The sequence below is a fragment of the Falco rusticolus genome, chromosome 5, assembly GCF_015220075.1.
Source record: "Falco rusticolus isolate bFalRus1 chromosome 5, bFalRus1.pri, whole genome shotgun sequence".
Classification (NCBI taxonomy): domain Eukaryota; kingdom Metazoa; phylum Chordata; class Aves; order Falconiformes; family Falconidae; genus Falco; species Falco rusticolus.
Window position 1 is genome coordinate 20,220,856 of NC_051191.1, and position 16,335 is coordinate 20,237,190.

At 54.1% G+C, this 16,335-nt stretch overlaps 1 protein-coding gene across 1 annotated transcript in view; it reads left to right on the plus strand.

Moving 5' to 3' along the window:
* The window catches only part of SHANK3 (SH3 and multiple ankyrin repeat domains 3), a 370,723-nt gene that overhangs the window by 322,995 nt on the left and 31,393 nt on the right, over nucleotides 1-16,335 (plus strand). Inside the window, exons 20-23 of the mRNA XM_037388277.1 lie at nucleotides 1,385-1,465; nucleotides 4,691-4,714; nucleotides 8,451-8,578; nucleotides 9,550-9,655. Of these exons, the coding sequence (XP_037244174.1) occupies nucleotides 1,385-1,465; nucleotides 4,691-4,714; nucleotides 8,451-8,578; nucleotides 9,550-9,655 (339 nt within the window). The remainder of the gene's footprint in view (nucleotides 1-1,384; nucleotides 1,466-4,690; nucleotides 4,715-8,450; nucleotides 8,579-9,549; nucleotides 9,656-16,335) is intronic.

Genomic DNA, 16,335 nt, shown 5'->3' on the forward strand with positions numbered 1-16,335 from the left:
GCCCGGTGCGGGGGGACAGGAGTGGGGCACAGGGGGACGGGAGGCGCAGGGGGATGGGAGCGGGGCGTGGGGGAGGGAGGCAGCTCTGCACGCTGACACTAAGAGCTGCAATTATATTGTCACGGCGCAAAAGCACGAGTTGTGGGAAAGGCTGAGGCTTGGGAATCAGTGCTGGGACTACCGCTGGTGCTGCTTGCCGCTTCTCCTGGTGCTTCCAGCCCTGCAGCCGGTGAGCAGCTGCCCATCACTGCCCGTTGCTGCCCATCGCTGCGTGCTGCCCATGCCCTGAGCCCACGGAGCTGGACGGCTGCTCTTCCAGCACGGGGTGTGGGGACCGGAGCCGAGCCCTCTCTGCGGGACCCTGGCTGCAGCACAGCCGGGGGCGGACACCCCCAGCTGGGGCTCGCCTGGTCCTGGGGGTGATGGAGGCCTGTGTGGGACTGGCGTTTTCTGGCTGAATCCGCCCTTGTTGGGGTCTCTGATGCAGGCAGCGCCAGCGAAGCCTGAAGCTCTGGTTGCCATGGCAATGCCTGAGCGTTGAATCCAGCATTGTCAGCAAGCAAGCGGGAGGAGGAGGAGGCACCCCAAGTGAAGAGGAAGAGCCTTCAACTCGTCCCCGCTCCGGTGGGCTCATGGCATGCAGCGCCTCCGGGGCAGCCCCACGGGCCGGCCCGGCTAGGCAGCCCCCGGGGGCAGCCCCCCGCCCCGGCGCAGCACCGCGTCCTGTGCTGGCCATGTGCCTCCGCTGCCCGGCACGGAGCTGGCCGCCTCCAGCGCTTCGCTAGGGCCGCGGGAGCCTCACCCCGTCCTGGACACGGCTGAGCCGGCAGAGGAGGGTGGGTGGGCTGTGTTTCGCTGGGGGATGCGCCGCGCTGAGGCGGGAACGAGAGACTGAGATCAGGCCTGCTGGACTTGTTTCTCCCTCCTACCCTCCACCCATGGCGTGTGCGGAGGGGAAGCAGCCATCAAAGCTGTTTGCTGAGTCCCACAGGCAGGCAGCCAGCTGCCTGAGACAGATTTAATTTGCGAGAGGCGTTCATAGCCATAGCATCTCCGGTAGCTGCAGGGGGGCAGGTGCAGCCCGGGGACATGACTTGGACTCTCCTCTGCTGAGGGCTGTGGGAGCCTGGGCAGCCTGCACGTGCCTGCGGGAGCCACCAGCCCCTCAGTGCCGGGGCCTGCCCTGTGCCCCGGGACTGTGCTACCAAGACCATGAAGAAGTTTGCTTCCACGCGCAGCCTCAATAAGATCCTGCAGCAGTGCGACTCCTCATCCCGCGAGTACGAGGAGATCCAGGCTGTGGAGAAGAAGTGGCATCTGCATCTGGCCACTCCTCGTAAGTTCCTGGACAAGAAATGCAAAATGCCGTCTCTCTTCCTTTCAGCTCCGCCGCCTCCCAAGAGAGCACCCAGCACCACCCTGACGCTGCGTTCCAAGTCCATGACAGCCGAGCTGGAAGAGCTGGGTAAGCAGAAGCCGGGGCTCGCGCATGCATGCAGGGGTGCATGAGGAGCATGCAGGGCCGTGGCCGGAGCAGGCAGCACACTTGCCCAACGTCCGTTTTCCCGAGGGGTGCATGAGCACAAGCGCGAGGCGATGCACACGCCTCCTGTGCTGAAGTTTCTGTCGTGTTTAGCGGCACAGGGGGCTGAGAGCCCACTGCCACAGGGATGCGGGAGCCCCCCATAGAGCCAGTCCACCCCTTCAGTGCCACCTCCCTGGAGAGCTGGCCTGGGGGAGGATCCTGGCACCGCATGCTTGTGGAGAGGCTTGCTGCCCCCATGCCCCATCCATCAGGCACCCTGCTCCTCCTGCACTCCAAACAGACAGCCCTTCATTTTTATTTTCCTCTGCCTCCAGGCAGATACCACATGCTGCCAGATTAGCTGGCATCCCCATGGTCTGCCCTCCCTGCTTACACACACACATGCCTATGCACACACGCTCACACATTCTGCTGTCACTACAGAGCCTACCCACATTTCCAGATGCTTTGGTATCCCAGCTTGCATCTACATGTTCCTATATTCTCTTAAAGCCTCTCCACCCCCACCCCATCTCAGCTTCCAGGTACCCTGTGCTGAAGCCCCTCAGTCTTTCCAGCTTTTCTGGTGACCTCATTGAGCCCACAGCTTCCCAGTGCGCTGGGCTGCCCCCAGTAGCATCCTACCAGCTGAGGGCCGTAGGAGTGCCGGTGTTCACACACCATCCAAAGAGCAGTCCCTTCCCTCTGCACAGAATGATTTGCCCATTTTTGCTGCATGTGTGCCCCGTGCACTGCAGAGCCCACAGGACGGTTGATCAGGGCGCTCCGCCGGCGCAGCCGGGGAGGCGGGCTAGCAGAACAGCAGCCATGTGGCCCTCGCAGCCTGCTGGGCAGGAGATGTGGAGGGACCCCTCCTTCTGGGGGAGCCTTTGGGGCAGCCACATTCTGATGTGCAGAGGTTGGCTCTGCCGAGATGGGCTGTTCAGGGCTGGCACAGGGCGGGAGTCGGATGTACTGCAAGCACCCACCGAGAGCATCAGCACAGCGAGAGGGAGCCGCTCTCGGCACTGCCCACTGCCCTGGCTCACGCTTCTGCTATTTGTGTTTATGTTTTTGCTGTACGAGAATGTGGTGGTGTGTACAGATGCACTTGCCGGCCATGGCGCAGGGGCTGTGCATGGCAGACTCCCGTCCTTCCTGGGAGGAGACCCGCCTGAGAGGCAGGAACCTCAGCAGAGACCCCACCACCCCCTCTCTTTTCCAGGGCGTTGAAGGAATGTCCATGACCTTTCTCACTCGGCTCTGCTCCCTGTCCTACATGCATGTCCAGGCTTTACAGCCCTGCAGGGTTCTCTTGAAAGAAATAGACCTTGAGGGTTTGGGCTCACGCTGAAATACAGGTTTGAAGGGACAAAGCTCAGCATTTAAGGGCTTGCATCAGCTGGTTGATGGCTACTGTGATTTATTTTATGCTGAGCCCACTGCCTTGATATCCACCTTGCTCCCCACTTCTCCAGACCTTTATTACTAAGCCTGAAGGTGCTGTGTTTACTAGTAGCCATTAGGAAAGGATTCAGAATAGCCCATTTCTTCCACTTGTTCTCATCCCTTTGCACAGATACTGCACAGACCCCAGCATTCATATCTTTGCTCTTGGTTGCTGGCCCTGAAAGCAGTTCCTAGCTGGTGTGATGGGTCTCTGCTTGCACGCACATGCATGTTGCCTCTGTGAGAACATGTTCCCCAGCTGCATGTGCCCATCTTTGGTGAACATCACACCCGAGCTGGAGCCTGGTGCGCATCATGCAGGCACCTTTGCAAAGGGACGGGCACCCCAGCCGCGGCACCTGGCCTTGCAAGTGCCCACTGGGGTGTGGAATGTCACTATGGGACCCTGGAAACCCCCAGCGGTGTGAGGGAAGGGGGCCCCATTTGCATGTGTTTTGGCAAGGAGAGCTGCTGGGCTCGAGGGGGAGGGGAGCAATCTCCTGGAAAGGGAAGTCACGAAGAGCAGAGAAATAGCTCTGCCAGAGAATATATTAAAGATGAGTCCTCTAGGTCTCCCTGAGAATTTTGCATTTAAACGCTGCCTCTCTTCTACCTGGAGAGGGACTAGGAGTGGCAGCTGCCCGTGTCTCCCAGGAGAGGGATTTGTAGACAGGGACTGGTCTTAGTCCACGTTTTCCAGGAAATTGTAGTGGGTAGTCCCTACTTCATGTCCTGTGGATCAGGGAGCATGCTATAGCCAGTCCCACCATGCATCCCCAGGGAGCACGGCACTGGGAAAATAAGGGATAGATCCTCCTCCTGTGCTTTGTCTTCTGGTGGTTGATCCTCCAGCTTTTGCTGCAAAGGGGGAGTTTTGATGCAGGTCAGCATCCCCACGCCTCAGTGATATGCAAGTTTAGAGCCTAATCTCCTTTTCTGAGGGGACAGTGATGTTAGTGAAAGGGACGATGTTAGTGAAAGGGACGTTTCTACCTGTAGCTTCTTAAAAGGAGCTTTGTCCGATGGTCCCTGCCCCTTTTTCCTTGAAGCCTATCCCTGTCCTGCAGCTTGCAGAACATCCCATGTGCCCACAGCCATACCTTAACGTTTTCTTGCTCCATGCTGTGCCAGTCCCCTTGGAAAAGCAGATTCCCAGCAAACTGCTAACAAAGCACTCCTGTCCTGCAGTCCTGGCTTCTACTGGATGCAAAGGAAACTGGCTCTGGGAGATGTGCAGACTGCTATGTCTCCTCAGAGCAGGGAGGGATTAAAAGGGTTTAAGAGCATTTCTCCGTGGCTTGGGCATTAAATGCCATCCAGACCTCCTGGTCTTCCTTCTGACATTGCACCTTCTCTCTGCTCTCCTGCTCTGAGCAAAGAGGAGAGGGCTCAGCAGTGGAGCAGCAGCAAGCCCAGCCTGCGTTGGCCCCTGCTTGCCCACAGGGCCAGGAGAGGCACTGACCTTCCCGTGGAGGGGCAGCAGCGTAGGGGGGTGCACAAGGTGCTACACCCACTGCCCTGCCTGAGCCTTCATCCCAGGAGCCCCCGGCGAGGCAGGCACATGCTCCGCTCTCGAGGCCTGATCCTGCCAGCATGCTGGGAGGCAGGAGAGCGTGCGGGGATGAGGCACAGCAGGCAGGCAGCGAGGCTGGAGCTGGGAATGAAAGCAGGAACTGTGCATGCCATTCATGTTGTCTTTTGTTTCTTGATTCCAAGCCTCCATGCGGAGAAGAAAAGGGGGTGAGTGAAACCACACATCCTGGGGCTCCTCCCTTCCCCATCAGCCACCCAGCCAGCACCCAGTCCGACCCACACGGGCATGCACGGTGCACCCCAAGGACTGGCCCAGGTTGTTGTCACGGAAAGGCTCAGCCCAAGGGGAGCCAGAGCTCCATGGGCCAGCCTCCTGCCCGGCACTGCTGCCGCAGGGAGCAGCTGCCACGTGCGGCTCTGGCGGGGTAGCAGAAAGGCAGAAATGGGCACAGTCATGCTGGGCTCCTGCTGGGCACGGGCAGGAATGCCTGTTCGCCAGCCGGGCCCATTCAATCCCCAGGGCTGACTTCCCCGGGTGTTACGCTTTGCTTTGTGTTTGCTCCACGGTGAAAATGCCTTGCACAGAAATGTCCCCACATGTGGGGTCCTCGGTGCAGCCTCCTTCAGCCCCTGGGTCAGGCCTCTGGAGCTCAGTCGGATGAAATGTCAGCCACGCTCTTTGCCATGTCCAGCCGTGCAGGTGGTGCCTCTGCCTCCGCCTCTATGCAGGCTGTCCTGTGTCCTGCTGCTCCCTGTGGTCCCGGGCCAAGGAAGCACCTGAGGACATACCTGCACTGCAGGCAGGGTTTGGTGGCAGCTCTGAGGGTGTACCCCAGTCAGGTGGCAGAGAGCCACTTTGGCTGTTAAGTGTCCCGGCTCCGGGTGGAGAGGGCCACCCACCGTGAAGGCCACATTGCCAGTGCCCAGGCTAGCTGGGGTAAAGCTGGTCGCAGCAGGGCTCCTTACGTGACAGCTGCACTGCACAGTGTCCGTGTGGATATTGCATGAGCAACAGTACAAAACCAGGAGGTTTTTGCTACGGCTGAGGGCCAGTAACGAACAATCCTGAATGGAGCAGGAAGGCTCATCCCATGCCAGCACGCAGTCCTGCATTTCTCCAACACAGACACAGGGTAGGGGGGAGAGAGCCTGGAGACCTGACCCCAGTTCTTAGCCTTTCAGAAGCAAAACTCTTGTCCTGGTAACGTGAAGCTAGAGAACTTTCCCAAGGAACAGGAAATGTGAGGGGACAACTCTTCCACCATAACAGTGATAGCATAGGGAAGAAGCTGAGCAGAGCTTACAAGCGTGAGATCTCTGAGGGATCTCCCCAGACCTCCACTGTACTGTGCAGATCTGGCAGTACCCAGAGGTGGAGGCAAAGCAGAGCTCTCATGCATCAGAATGATCAGCTGGAGGTCACCAGGGATGTCCAGACATTGAAGATGGCCATCTCCAAGTGTGTGGTGGAGAGCTCTTGCCACTTTGGGCAGCCAGGGCCATCAGGGTGCACCGACTCCAGGGGGATCCCTCTTTGTGTCTCCACACTGCCTCGTGTCCTGCCCCAGCAGCCTGGAGGCAGGCTGGATCCACTCCAGAATGCTCTTCTGTCTGCAAAGACATGGTAGATACAAAGTGCAGTTAGTGATGATTTGTCTCCCCATTCTCTAATGGTACTAAGAGATGGAAAGTGGAACAAAGCTGGAAGCAGAGGCAGGTGGAGAGGGTTGAGCATTGCTGTTACTCCTCTTGCAGCACTGGGGTTCCCAAACTTGCATCGCTACAAGGCTGCCCTGAGCAGCTTCCAGAGACACCAGTGAGGCTGTGGGTGGTCCCCTCCTGGGGCTGGGCTGGTAGAGGTCCACGCAGTCGCCCAGCAGTGTTTGGCTGTAAGGGATGAGCCAGCTCCCCACTGAGCCAGCTGAACTGCCCTGTGCCTCTTGCACTGGGCACAGCATAAGGGTCACATGGCAGTGAGGAAGAGGAGCCATGAAGTTCCCCAGAGACAAAGACAGTTGGCTACTAGAAGTTTTGTGCCAAGGAAGCTGACTTCTTGGAGCGGGTGCAGGTCCTTAGTCCCAGGTCCTTAGTGGGTACCTGCCACCAAGGGTGCTGGCCTCAGAGGGCATGTAAGTCCCCTTGGCAAAGACCGCTTGGTGTCAGTGTTAGCGTAGGACTCATTCTTCCACAGACTGGGCTTCTGAAATAGTCGGGACTCATTTTTAGTTTCTATAACTCAGGAATGCTGGCTTGCAAGCTGCCATGCAGACAGCTGCCATGGCCAGTGTGTGGAGGTGCTGAAGCTGGCCCATAAGTCATGTCAGCCCCCGGCAGGATTTTGTAGGAATACCGGCCTGATGGTCACAGCACTCCCGGTCACTCAGATCATAAGGATCAGCAGCTCCCACACCACAGTGGCAACATTTCGCAGTCCCAAGTTCAACAGCCCAGCTGGAAGGAGCCCAGAGCTTTACAAGCCTTATCTGAAGGCGGCAGGCAGAGCTCATCAGCCTTATGGGATTAGCACTGCGTGTGTTGTCCCCTCTCCCCAGGAAAGATGGTGCATTGGTGGTGCCGTGGGGGTAGAGGCGTCCAGCCATGGTGAATGCCAAGGCAGACCCATCAGCCCCAGCACAGCACTCTGCCAGTGCAACAGCTGTGCTCCAGGGCCGGCTGGCACCATTTATGACATGGAGCCAACAGGCTGGACACTGCCTGTCCCAGGCAGCTGTAGGAGCAGGGGGCAGCCACACATGAGCGGACCCTGCATGGGCTGAGCACCAGCCCAGCCACCTTCGTGAGCTCAGCTCTGCCGGACCTGTCTGGCTCCACTGCAGAGGGAGCTCAGGTGGGGTCAGTGGTGATGGTGGCCAGCATCTGCCTGCTGCCCGTCCCAGTGTCCCAAGTTTCAGGATGCTTTACAGCCCCAGACAGAAAGCCCCAGCAGCAGCCGGGTCTGGTGCTGTGTCCCAGCATGTTCCCAGCAGCAGGCGGGAGAAGCAGGGGGGGCTAGCCGCTCCCCAAAGGACAGACGTGGTTGCATGATTGATGGGCCCGGGACCTGACTGGGACCCCTGCCACGGGCACCTTGGGCAGTGCAGACCGGGGTCTCTCGCTGTCAGCCACCAGCCCAGCCTGTCAGGCAGGTCTGTAGTGATGAGACAGGACCGCGGCTCAGGCTTGGGAGTCAGCACGTGGGTGACAGCCACGGCTGTGATGGCTCTGCCGATGGTGCTTCTGCACCACAGCCCAGGCAGGCAGTGCCACCTCCAGCCTGCGCCCACCCAGAGCTCCTGGACCCACGGACACAGAGGTGCACGGGGCCAGGTTACTTCTGTCAGGGCCATTGGGGAACACGAGTCCACGTGGAAAGGAAACGTCCCAGTTTCTCCCAGACAGACAGTGGAGTGACACTGGTTGTGCTGGAGCCAGCCCAAGTCCCATAGAGTCCCGTGGACTGCTGCGTTGCTTGCGGCCGCTGCAGCACCTGGGTTCCTCATGTGCCGTATTGCAGCCGCTGCCCACACCCTCATCACCCAGTTAGGGGAACTCGGTCTCATTCTGAATGCCAAAAATATATCTGGGCAAAAATTTGCTCTTGTAATGTGAGGATCAAGGCTTCCTCAAAGCGTGGCACAGCTCGGAGGGGTCCCCCAGGGTGCTGGCAGGTCAGACCCCAGGGGTCAGGCAGGCTGCTCAGGGGGTGCCCAGCCGGTGCATCTCCAGCAACACCTTCAAAATCATGTGTTAGCCACTGGCTGGGGAGGAGACAACTGAGCAGCAGCTTCCTCAGCTCCATGCTCAACAGGCCTGGGAAGCGCTCTCCCTGCAGGGACCCTCACTTTCTGCTTAGCCACGCCGCAGGGGATGGGCCTGTCGTAGGGGACCTGCCTTGGTATGGCAGCCCTTGCTAACCTGTTTGCTTTTATGTTTGGATTTTCAGAGAAACTGGATGAGATTTTGGCAGCAGCCGAGCCCGCACTGAGAGCAGACATTGTTGAAGCAGATTCTAGGGCAGCCACTGTGAAGCAGCGACCAACAAGCCGGCGCATCACGCCAGCAGAAATCAGTGTGAGAGAGGAGGGCTCGCGGTGGGAGAGGGAAGGGCACGTCATGCTGTGACAGATGCTGACTGCCAGCATGACGGGCTCATGGTGGGAAGTGGGTTTCCCTAGGGGAGTGAAAGGGGACATACTGGGCAAAGGCTGAGACACAGAGCAGGACCCGGGGCGGTGGTGGAGGAGCTGACCCAGGCTGTTTGGCACTTGCTCACCAGTATGGGGATTGCCATGGGGAGGGCATAAGAGCAGATCTCAAGGAGTGTGGAAAGCTGAGCCGGAGAGCTTAGTCCGGGTGCAGTGTTCAGGATGTGAAGCTGGAAATTAGGAGGAATCAAGAGAAAAACGCCGTCTCTGAGGGGAAGCATGGATGGAGTAGGAGTGGGGCTGCCAGCTCCAGGCTGTCTGGATTGTGAAAGTGCTGCAGGCGGTGGGAGGCAGCTTCTGGAGCAGGAGGTAAAATGGGACAGGCTGCTTCTGAGACTGGCCTGAGTGAAGCCTTCCCACGGGAGGAAGGCTGCTGCTGGAGTCGGCATCGCTGTGCCACCCCACTCTGGGCACAAAGTACCCGAGAGCAGGCAGGGGGACAGGCAGGCAGGGGAAGAAGGACAGGCAGGGGGAGCGGGCAGGCAGAGAGAGAGCAGGCAGGCAGGGGGAACAGGCAAGCAAGACAGGGGAGCAGGCAGAGAGGGGAAGCAGGCAGGGGAGAGACAGAGGGAGGGTTAACCCTTCCAAGAGCAATAGCGCAGGTTTTGGAGGCACGTGGGATGGGGCAGCACAGAATAGGGACTGCTGAAGGTAGAGGTGAGGAAGGGGCCCATCCTTGCCCCCAGGGAAGCCTCCCCTCTGGGGGCTGTGGCAGTCCTGGCTGCCCAGCTTCACCCCTAGTCAGAAGAATCAGGTGGACTGAGATGGAAGTGTTGCATCTTTTCAGCCGAGTCTCGGTGATGTCCAGAATGGTAATTTCCTTTTTTTCTCTTCCAGTCACTCTTTGAACGCCAGGGTATGGCAGCACACTCGGGGGTCCTTGCGGGAGCTGAGAAGCCCCATGTTTCACTGCGCAAAGGAATTCCACGAACAAAATCTGTAGGTAAGGCAAACTGGGGGGAAATCCCTTCCTAAAGAGGAAAGGTCATCCCCGTGGAGCATTCATGCTTGCACAGGAATCAGCAGGAAAAACCCCGCCCTCTCTACTGGCTTGTAACTGAAGATCTTTGAAGAGAGGATGTTTAATATGATTTCTGCTTTGAAAGCTGCATGTGTTCTGAGAAGCCTATTCTAACGCTGACACTGGTACTGCTCTGAGCAGAAGGCTGGGCTGGAGACCTCCAGAGGTCCCTTGCTCTCTCAGTGTCTTTACAGCGCTGCCAGGGAGCAGGGAGTTTCTCCCACCCTCCATGCTGGCTAATGAGGGATCGGTGGGTGATGTTCTGTCTGCCCGTGGTCGTGGCTGGGCTGGACACCCAGTGTGCTGAGCACATGGGTGGTGAGTGTGTGACCATGAGCTGTCACAGACTGAGGCAGTGGAGCAGGTAACAACTGAAATTTTTCTAAGGAAAAACAGGACAGGGTCTGTAACAGGCAGTCATCTAAGGATTATGTCAGGATCTTTAGACCCAGCCCCAAAAGGTTTAAGGTGCAGCTAAAACCGAAAATATGCTGGAAGAAGGAGATGGGAGGATGAGGCAGAGTGAACAAGGGCTGGTGGCACAACGGCAGTATGGGCATCTCATTTTCTTCTCTTGATTTTGCGTATCAGTGGGTTTCATCTGGGTGGTAGCACCAAGCCACAGTGTTCGTAAGGTCTGAGGGCTGTGCAGGTCGGAGCTGGGGAGACAGCATTACCACTCAGCTAGAGAACCTGGGGGGCAGAGAGAAAGGTGGTGTGCTGTGTGGCAAGGGTTAATTTTAAGTAAATCCAAGGCATCATTTGATAGTAATGGTAATGCCAAAACAGATTGTCTTAACACACAAAATAAGTGAGTAGAAGGTAAATTCTGCTTTGAGCTACAGCTGAGAGCAGCGCAATCTCAGCAAGAATGCAAAAATTAGTTGAAAAATGCAAGGGTTAGCATTCAAAATGTACTTTTTAATATACGTACAGAGAATTGCTGTGCATACGTGCCTCACGTTCGTGTTCGTACGAGAGCAGTTGGTACCTGTAGTGCCAAATGAGATTGATCTGAACGTAGTAGATAGCTGGAGATAATAAAATGTGTGTATGATTTATCTGAAAAACACATTAGGAGAGATAATCTTTAAAAAAAAAAAAGAGTGGGTGTTTAAGGGACTGCCCTGGTGTGTATTTATACACTGTGTTGATAAAGCTGCTGTCCTGCCATGAAATCTGCAGGCAGCAAGCTCCCCTAATTCTGAAGAGCTGCAATAGAACCTGGGCCAAGCAGATGATGAGATAGTGTTGGAAGTGAATGTAGGCATTAATTAGTTGCTCATGCATTGCAGTACTTTTAATGTACATGGTAGAAAGGGAGCAGAGCTGACTGCCTTGGTGCCTGGGAAAGATGCTTCTAAGCAGAAGTTGTTCAAGGCTCAATCAAGACACAAACAGCTGGACAGCATATTAAACGGGATCTCTTGTGTGAGAGAGCATCTTCACCCAGTAATAGATCATAAACTGGAAAAGTATTCATTAAATATGAAATACTTGCCTGTAAGGAGCTCCTTTTTGCTGGTGAAGGCCAAGTCAATGACTCAGGAAGTCCCTCTAAACCCACACCTCGCTGTGTGATGCTCGTCATGCAGGTGCACTGTCAAGGATCTCTGTATGCAGAGAACTGTGAGAAGAGAGATTTGAAGTTTGTAGGGTTTATACGACAGTAAGGTTTGTTGGGTTGTGTGTAGGGTTTATATGCTCATGAGCACAGAGTGTGATGTCCCATGTACATCTATTTTGTTCGGAACCTAGAGCATGGAGACCCTGATCCTTGGCACGGGGTTCCCAGCTGTTACAGCTACACACACCATGCAACAAGGGGATTAGAAACACTGAATTTAATCTGCATCAGGGAGGATTAGAAGTAGACCTGGCGATGCCCTGTTCTGAGCAGGAATGGCTGCAGCTGTCACGAGCACAGCATCCAAGCATAAATCCAATCTGACAATAAATGCAGCAAAAAAATCACATGTAGCTTTTGATGATGTTCAATCCAAGGATGGCATGTGTCTGTCTGCGCTGAAAGGGACCAATTCCTGTTGAGGAGGGGACAGCAACTTCTTGTTTCCAGTTTGCCTGCCACAGTACACATCAAAAGCAGGTTTTCAGCTGCCTTTTAGAAACCAGCTAATTTTTGTGGAATTCCAGATAAGCTAAAATAGAAAACAGCCAAACAGTAGAAATTGGGTTGCAACTGGCTCGTTTTAGAAGTCCTTCTTGAGCTGTCATTTCACTCCCACAATGAACAGGCTCATACGCTGTACAGTCAGTTGACTTCATGATAAAAATCACTACTAAAAGTAAGGAACTAGATGAAAAATAAGCAGGGGTTGGTTGGTTGGTTTGTTTTTTTGGTGAAGAAATGCTCTGAATTATTTGCATATATTACACAGCTGGTTTCGTTTCCCAGGGACTTGTGATAAAAGATCAAAAGATTTCATGTTCGCACCTAAAAATTTCTTGAGACCAAGGTTGTTAACCTTTGGCTGGCTACAAAGAAAGCAGAATGGAAGAATTATTTTGACAAAAATGTGAAGAAAAGAAATGCATTGCAGTGGGGAGGCTGATAGAAAAGAAAATCTTTGTCAGGCTTCCAAGATAGCTACCACGCCATCTGCTCCAGCATCAGAAGTTAAAAACACTTGAAAGTCTGCAGAACTGTCATGGTACCCACTAAGTCTCTCCCCTGAGCAAATTCAGGGTAATGTAGATGGTGGTTTTGCACGGATAGAAGTAGTGTGTATCCCCATGTCAAACACGACAGGCTGCAGGCGCTGGCTGCCAGCGGCAGATGCACCTTCCAAAGTGGTGCCTTGGTGTTCAGAAAGGCACTGGGGTTCTGCTCTGCCAGCGGAGGGGGAGCATGCAGCCCCCCCCATCCCACTCCGGGACAGTCCTTCCCTGATCCTGGGTGAACTCGCAATGTTCCCCTCTCTATGCAGGTTCTCATGTTCACCCTAGCTGCAATTTAAGCTTTGTGCCATAGCAGCCAGCGCAGTTGTCGAGGTTTAATCCCAGCCAGCAACTAAGCACCATGCAGCCACTTGCTGACTCCCCCCACCCCCCCGCAGTGGGATGGGGAGGAGAACTGGAAAAAGGTAAAATGTAGGTCGAGATAAGAACAGTTTAATAATTGAAATAAAATCAACATAATAATGACAACAATAATAATTGAAATGGAGAGGGAGAGAAAGGAATAAAATGCAGGGGGGGTGGGGGCAGACACACACACAAAAAAAAAAAATGTAAAATGTAAAAAAACAAGTGGTGCACAATACAGTTGCTCACCACCCGCTGACCGATGCACAGCCAGTCCCTGAGCAGCAATTGGCAGCCTCTGGCCAACTCCCCCCGGGTTTATATACTGGGTATGACGATCTGTGGCATGGAACATCCCTTTGGCTAGTTTGGGTCAGCTGTCCTGGCTCTGCTCCCTCCCAGCTGCTTGGGCACCTGCTCACTGGCAGAGCATGGGAAACTGAAAAGTCCTTGATTTAGAGTAAGCACTGCTTAGCAGCAGCTAAAACATCAGTGTCTATCAACATTGTGCTCATACTAAATCCAAAACACAGTGCTGCACCAGCTGCTAAGAAGAAAATGAACTCTGTCCCAGCTGAAACCAGGACAACAGTACCGTTATTTCACTGCTCTCTGAAGAGCAGTGGGCTTTACTCCTCCTCCTGCTGCTTCTGTTGTTGCCTGGGGCTGATGCTAGCCCCGCGTACCAGAGGATGGTGATGTGCACCCGCTTTCTGCTTCTGGACATGAGCAAAGCCACGGCACTTGGCACCTTTCTGCTCTAGCTTAGGGGAGGCTGTGGGAGCTGCTCTGCCATCCCTGCACAGGGAGAGCAAGGTTGGGAATGGTAGGGCGTGCTCTGGAGAGAGCCACCTCATTAGCTAGCCCAAATTAATGCACAGAGTTAGATTCTCACAGGGATTTAGGCTGTTATGGCAACAGGCCCAAAAGCATTACAGAGAGGTTTTGTGTTTTCCTTAGAGATTAATAATGCATTGAGTACACTCTGAATTGCAGAGGGGGTGTTGCCATGAGACCTGTGACATTGCCAGGCTGCGCGTCGGGTGCGCATCAGGGAGCGTGGTTCTCATTTCAGAGCAGTTAGTCTAGGTGCTCAGAGATGGGGTTCTTTCCTGGTCCTTGCTGGTCACTGGAGGTTCTGTTTTGACTCAGACTCCTTATCCCTGCATGCACCCACCTCCATCATTTGATCCTGGTGATGTTGTGTTGCTCTTTGTAGGAAGCATGTACACCCTACTGCTACGAAGACACAGTATACGCTGTTTGAAGAGAACTGAGATGAAATCTCAATGGCAGTTAGCAAAGGGACATGTCTGTTTATTTGTCATTGAAGTTTAATCTTCCAGTTGTGGACATGGAAGATGGACCAGGCACAGAGGGAGGTCACGGGCAGCACACAAAGGGTCATGCCATTTGTGACAGACAGATGCTATCTTTTTCTCATTGCTCGTTCTCACCTCCACCATCCCTCTTGAGAACCTGGAATAGCTCACAAGGTTTCTCGTTCATCTGGCAGACCATCGGTGTGAGGTGTAGAGGAGGTGAGAGCGCTTGGTTGCTGGTGGCAGAGTGTGCTGGGAAGCAAAGACCTCAGACACCCTGTGTGTCCTGCACCGCAGGGGAATGGCAAACAGCGTAGTTGCTGGGTTGAGATCAGAGGGAGTGAAAGGGCAATGTAGTTCAGGTGCTACAAATTTAAAGGAACTGCCTTCCCCCAGTGTTGTGCTGTGTGTTAGAGTCTGGCTGAGGCTCATCAGTGGAGACTTTTCTTGTCGGCTGATAGTCTGTTCTGTGGATGCGCGCATTGGTGGAGGGCTGCTCTGCTATTGCTTGGGTACCCCTGAACTGTGTAGAAATTCTCTGAATGCTGCAGGAGTTGGCCAGGCTCCTTCTCCTGCAGCCTGCCCATCCCCTGGGCCGAGGCCTGCCCATTGCCCAACGCAGCATTTAGCAACAGGCAGGTGTTAAGATAAAAGTGAAAAATGAATATATTTACAAGTAACGAACTGTCAACATTGCAGTCAATAGGAATAGGGTTGGATAAAAGAGTGCTGTGCTTTCAGCTGCCAGCATTTTAGATAAACTCATATAGATTATTTCTCCATTTCAAGTGAAAAACTGCCAGGATGGTTTCACCAGTCTTGTAGCTGGTCCCTCGCCTTTCGGGAGGACCCTTGTCCTTGGCACTGCTTTCAGCAGGGGGATTTCTGTCCGGCTGTGTGCTCATTACCTCTGCAGGGATCTGTGCAGGGTCCAGTCTGCTCTGCAAGGATTGAACACAACCCATAAATTCAGTACTTAATCAAGACATCAGGTTTCAAGCCTGCTCCCAAAGGGTTACTGGTTGCTTTTGCTCAACTTTGGAGACTCCCTGAGCAGAGCTATATCCTGCACAGACAGTAAATAAAACTCAGCAGTGATTAGTCTTATGCTTAACTATAAACAGATGCTTCTCCATGTTAAGGGAGAGGTTTCATTTTGCCAGCATGATCACATTTAAACATCAGTGAGGAGTTTCCTTTTATTCTATCACAAAGACGTATTTTACAAAATTCGCTATCACAGTAGGAATGGGTAGTGAAAGATTTGAATAAGAGAACATAATAACACAGCAACACAGTTCACAGAAAGCCTTGTTAAAGGTCTTTACAGACCAGGTGGGCATCAAATTAAACTGATTGACAGAGTTTCAAAAGAAAGAAAAGGAGGTAATTCTGCATGCAGGGCTGGCAAGCCACTGCTGCAGGATATTGGGAGCGCAAGAAACTCGAGTCAGTTCAAAGAGCAGGGCCAAGCATCTGGAATAAGAAAGTCCACCAAGGGTTAAAGACAAAGGCAGTCTGACTCAGCCAGCTCTTGATCAGCAAATTGCTGGAAGCTGAGAGCATTTGGGAGGGGCGAAGCAGCACTTGGTGCTTGCTGCCTTCTTATATGCTTCCTCAGGAAGTTATTACTGGCCACTGCCAGGCAGCACGCTGGGCTAGATGTGCCTTTGATCTGTGAGGCTGGAGGAGAGATGGGGAAGCCGACTACTGAGTATTGAGGCAGTGTCGTCAACAGAATATAGGGAGCGAGCAAGCTGCACCGAGAGGAGGAGAGGCAGGTGAGTATGTGGATGTGGTTGTTTATGCAGGACTCAGATGACAAGCATGCAGATACAGCGAGCAGAGGAGCTACGTCAAAATGGTGAGTTGCAGGTAGTGAGGAAAGAGCCTACCAAGAATTTGCTTTCCTCCCACCTCTCCCATCAGTGATCTGTCCTGAGTGTCGATTTTCTTGCTGAGAAGCAATAGGAGATGTTCATTTTCACAGGGAACAGGTATTATTCCCGCTACAACCTTGGGAACCAGGACTGTAATGAAGCCACTGTTATTCTGTTGTACGATCAAAGGATGATTGAGGTTGGAAGGAGGAGGTCTCCAGTCCAACCTCCATCTCAAAGCAGGGTCAGCTATGACATCAAATCGTGTTGCTCAGGGTTCTATCCAGTATGGCCTTGAAAACCTCCAAGGGTGGAAACTGCACACTCTTTCTGGGCAGCCTGTTCTGCTGCTCAA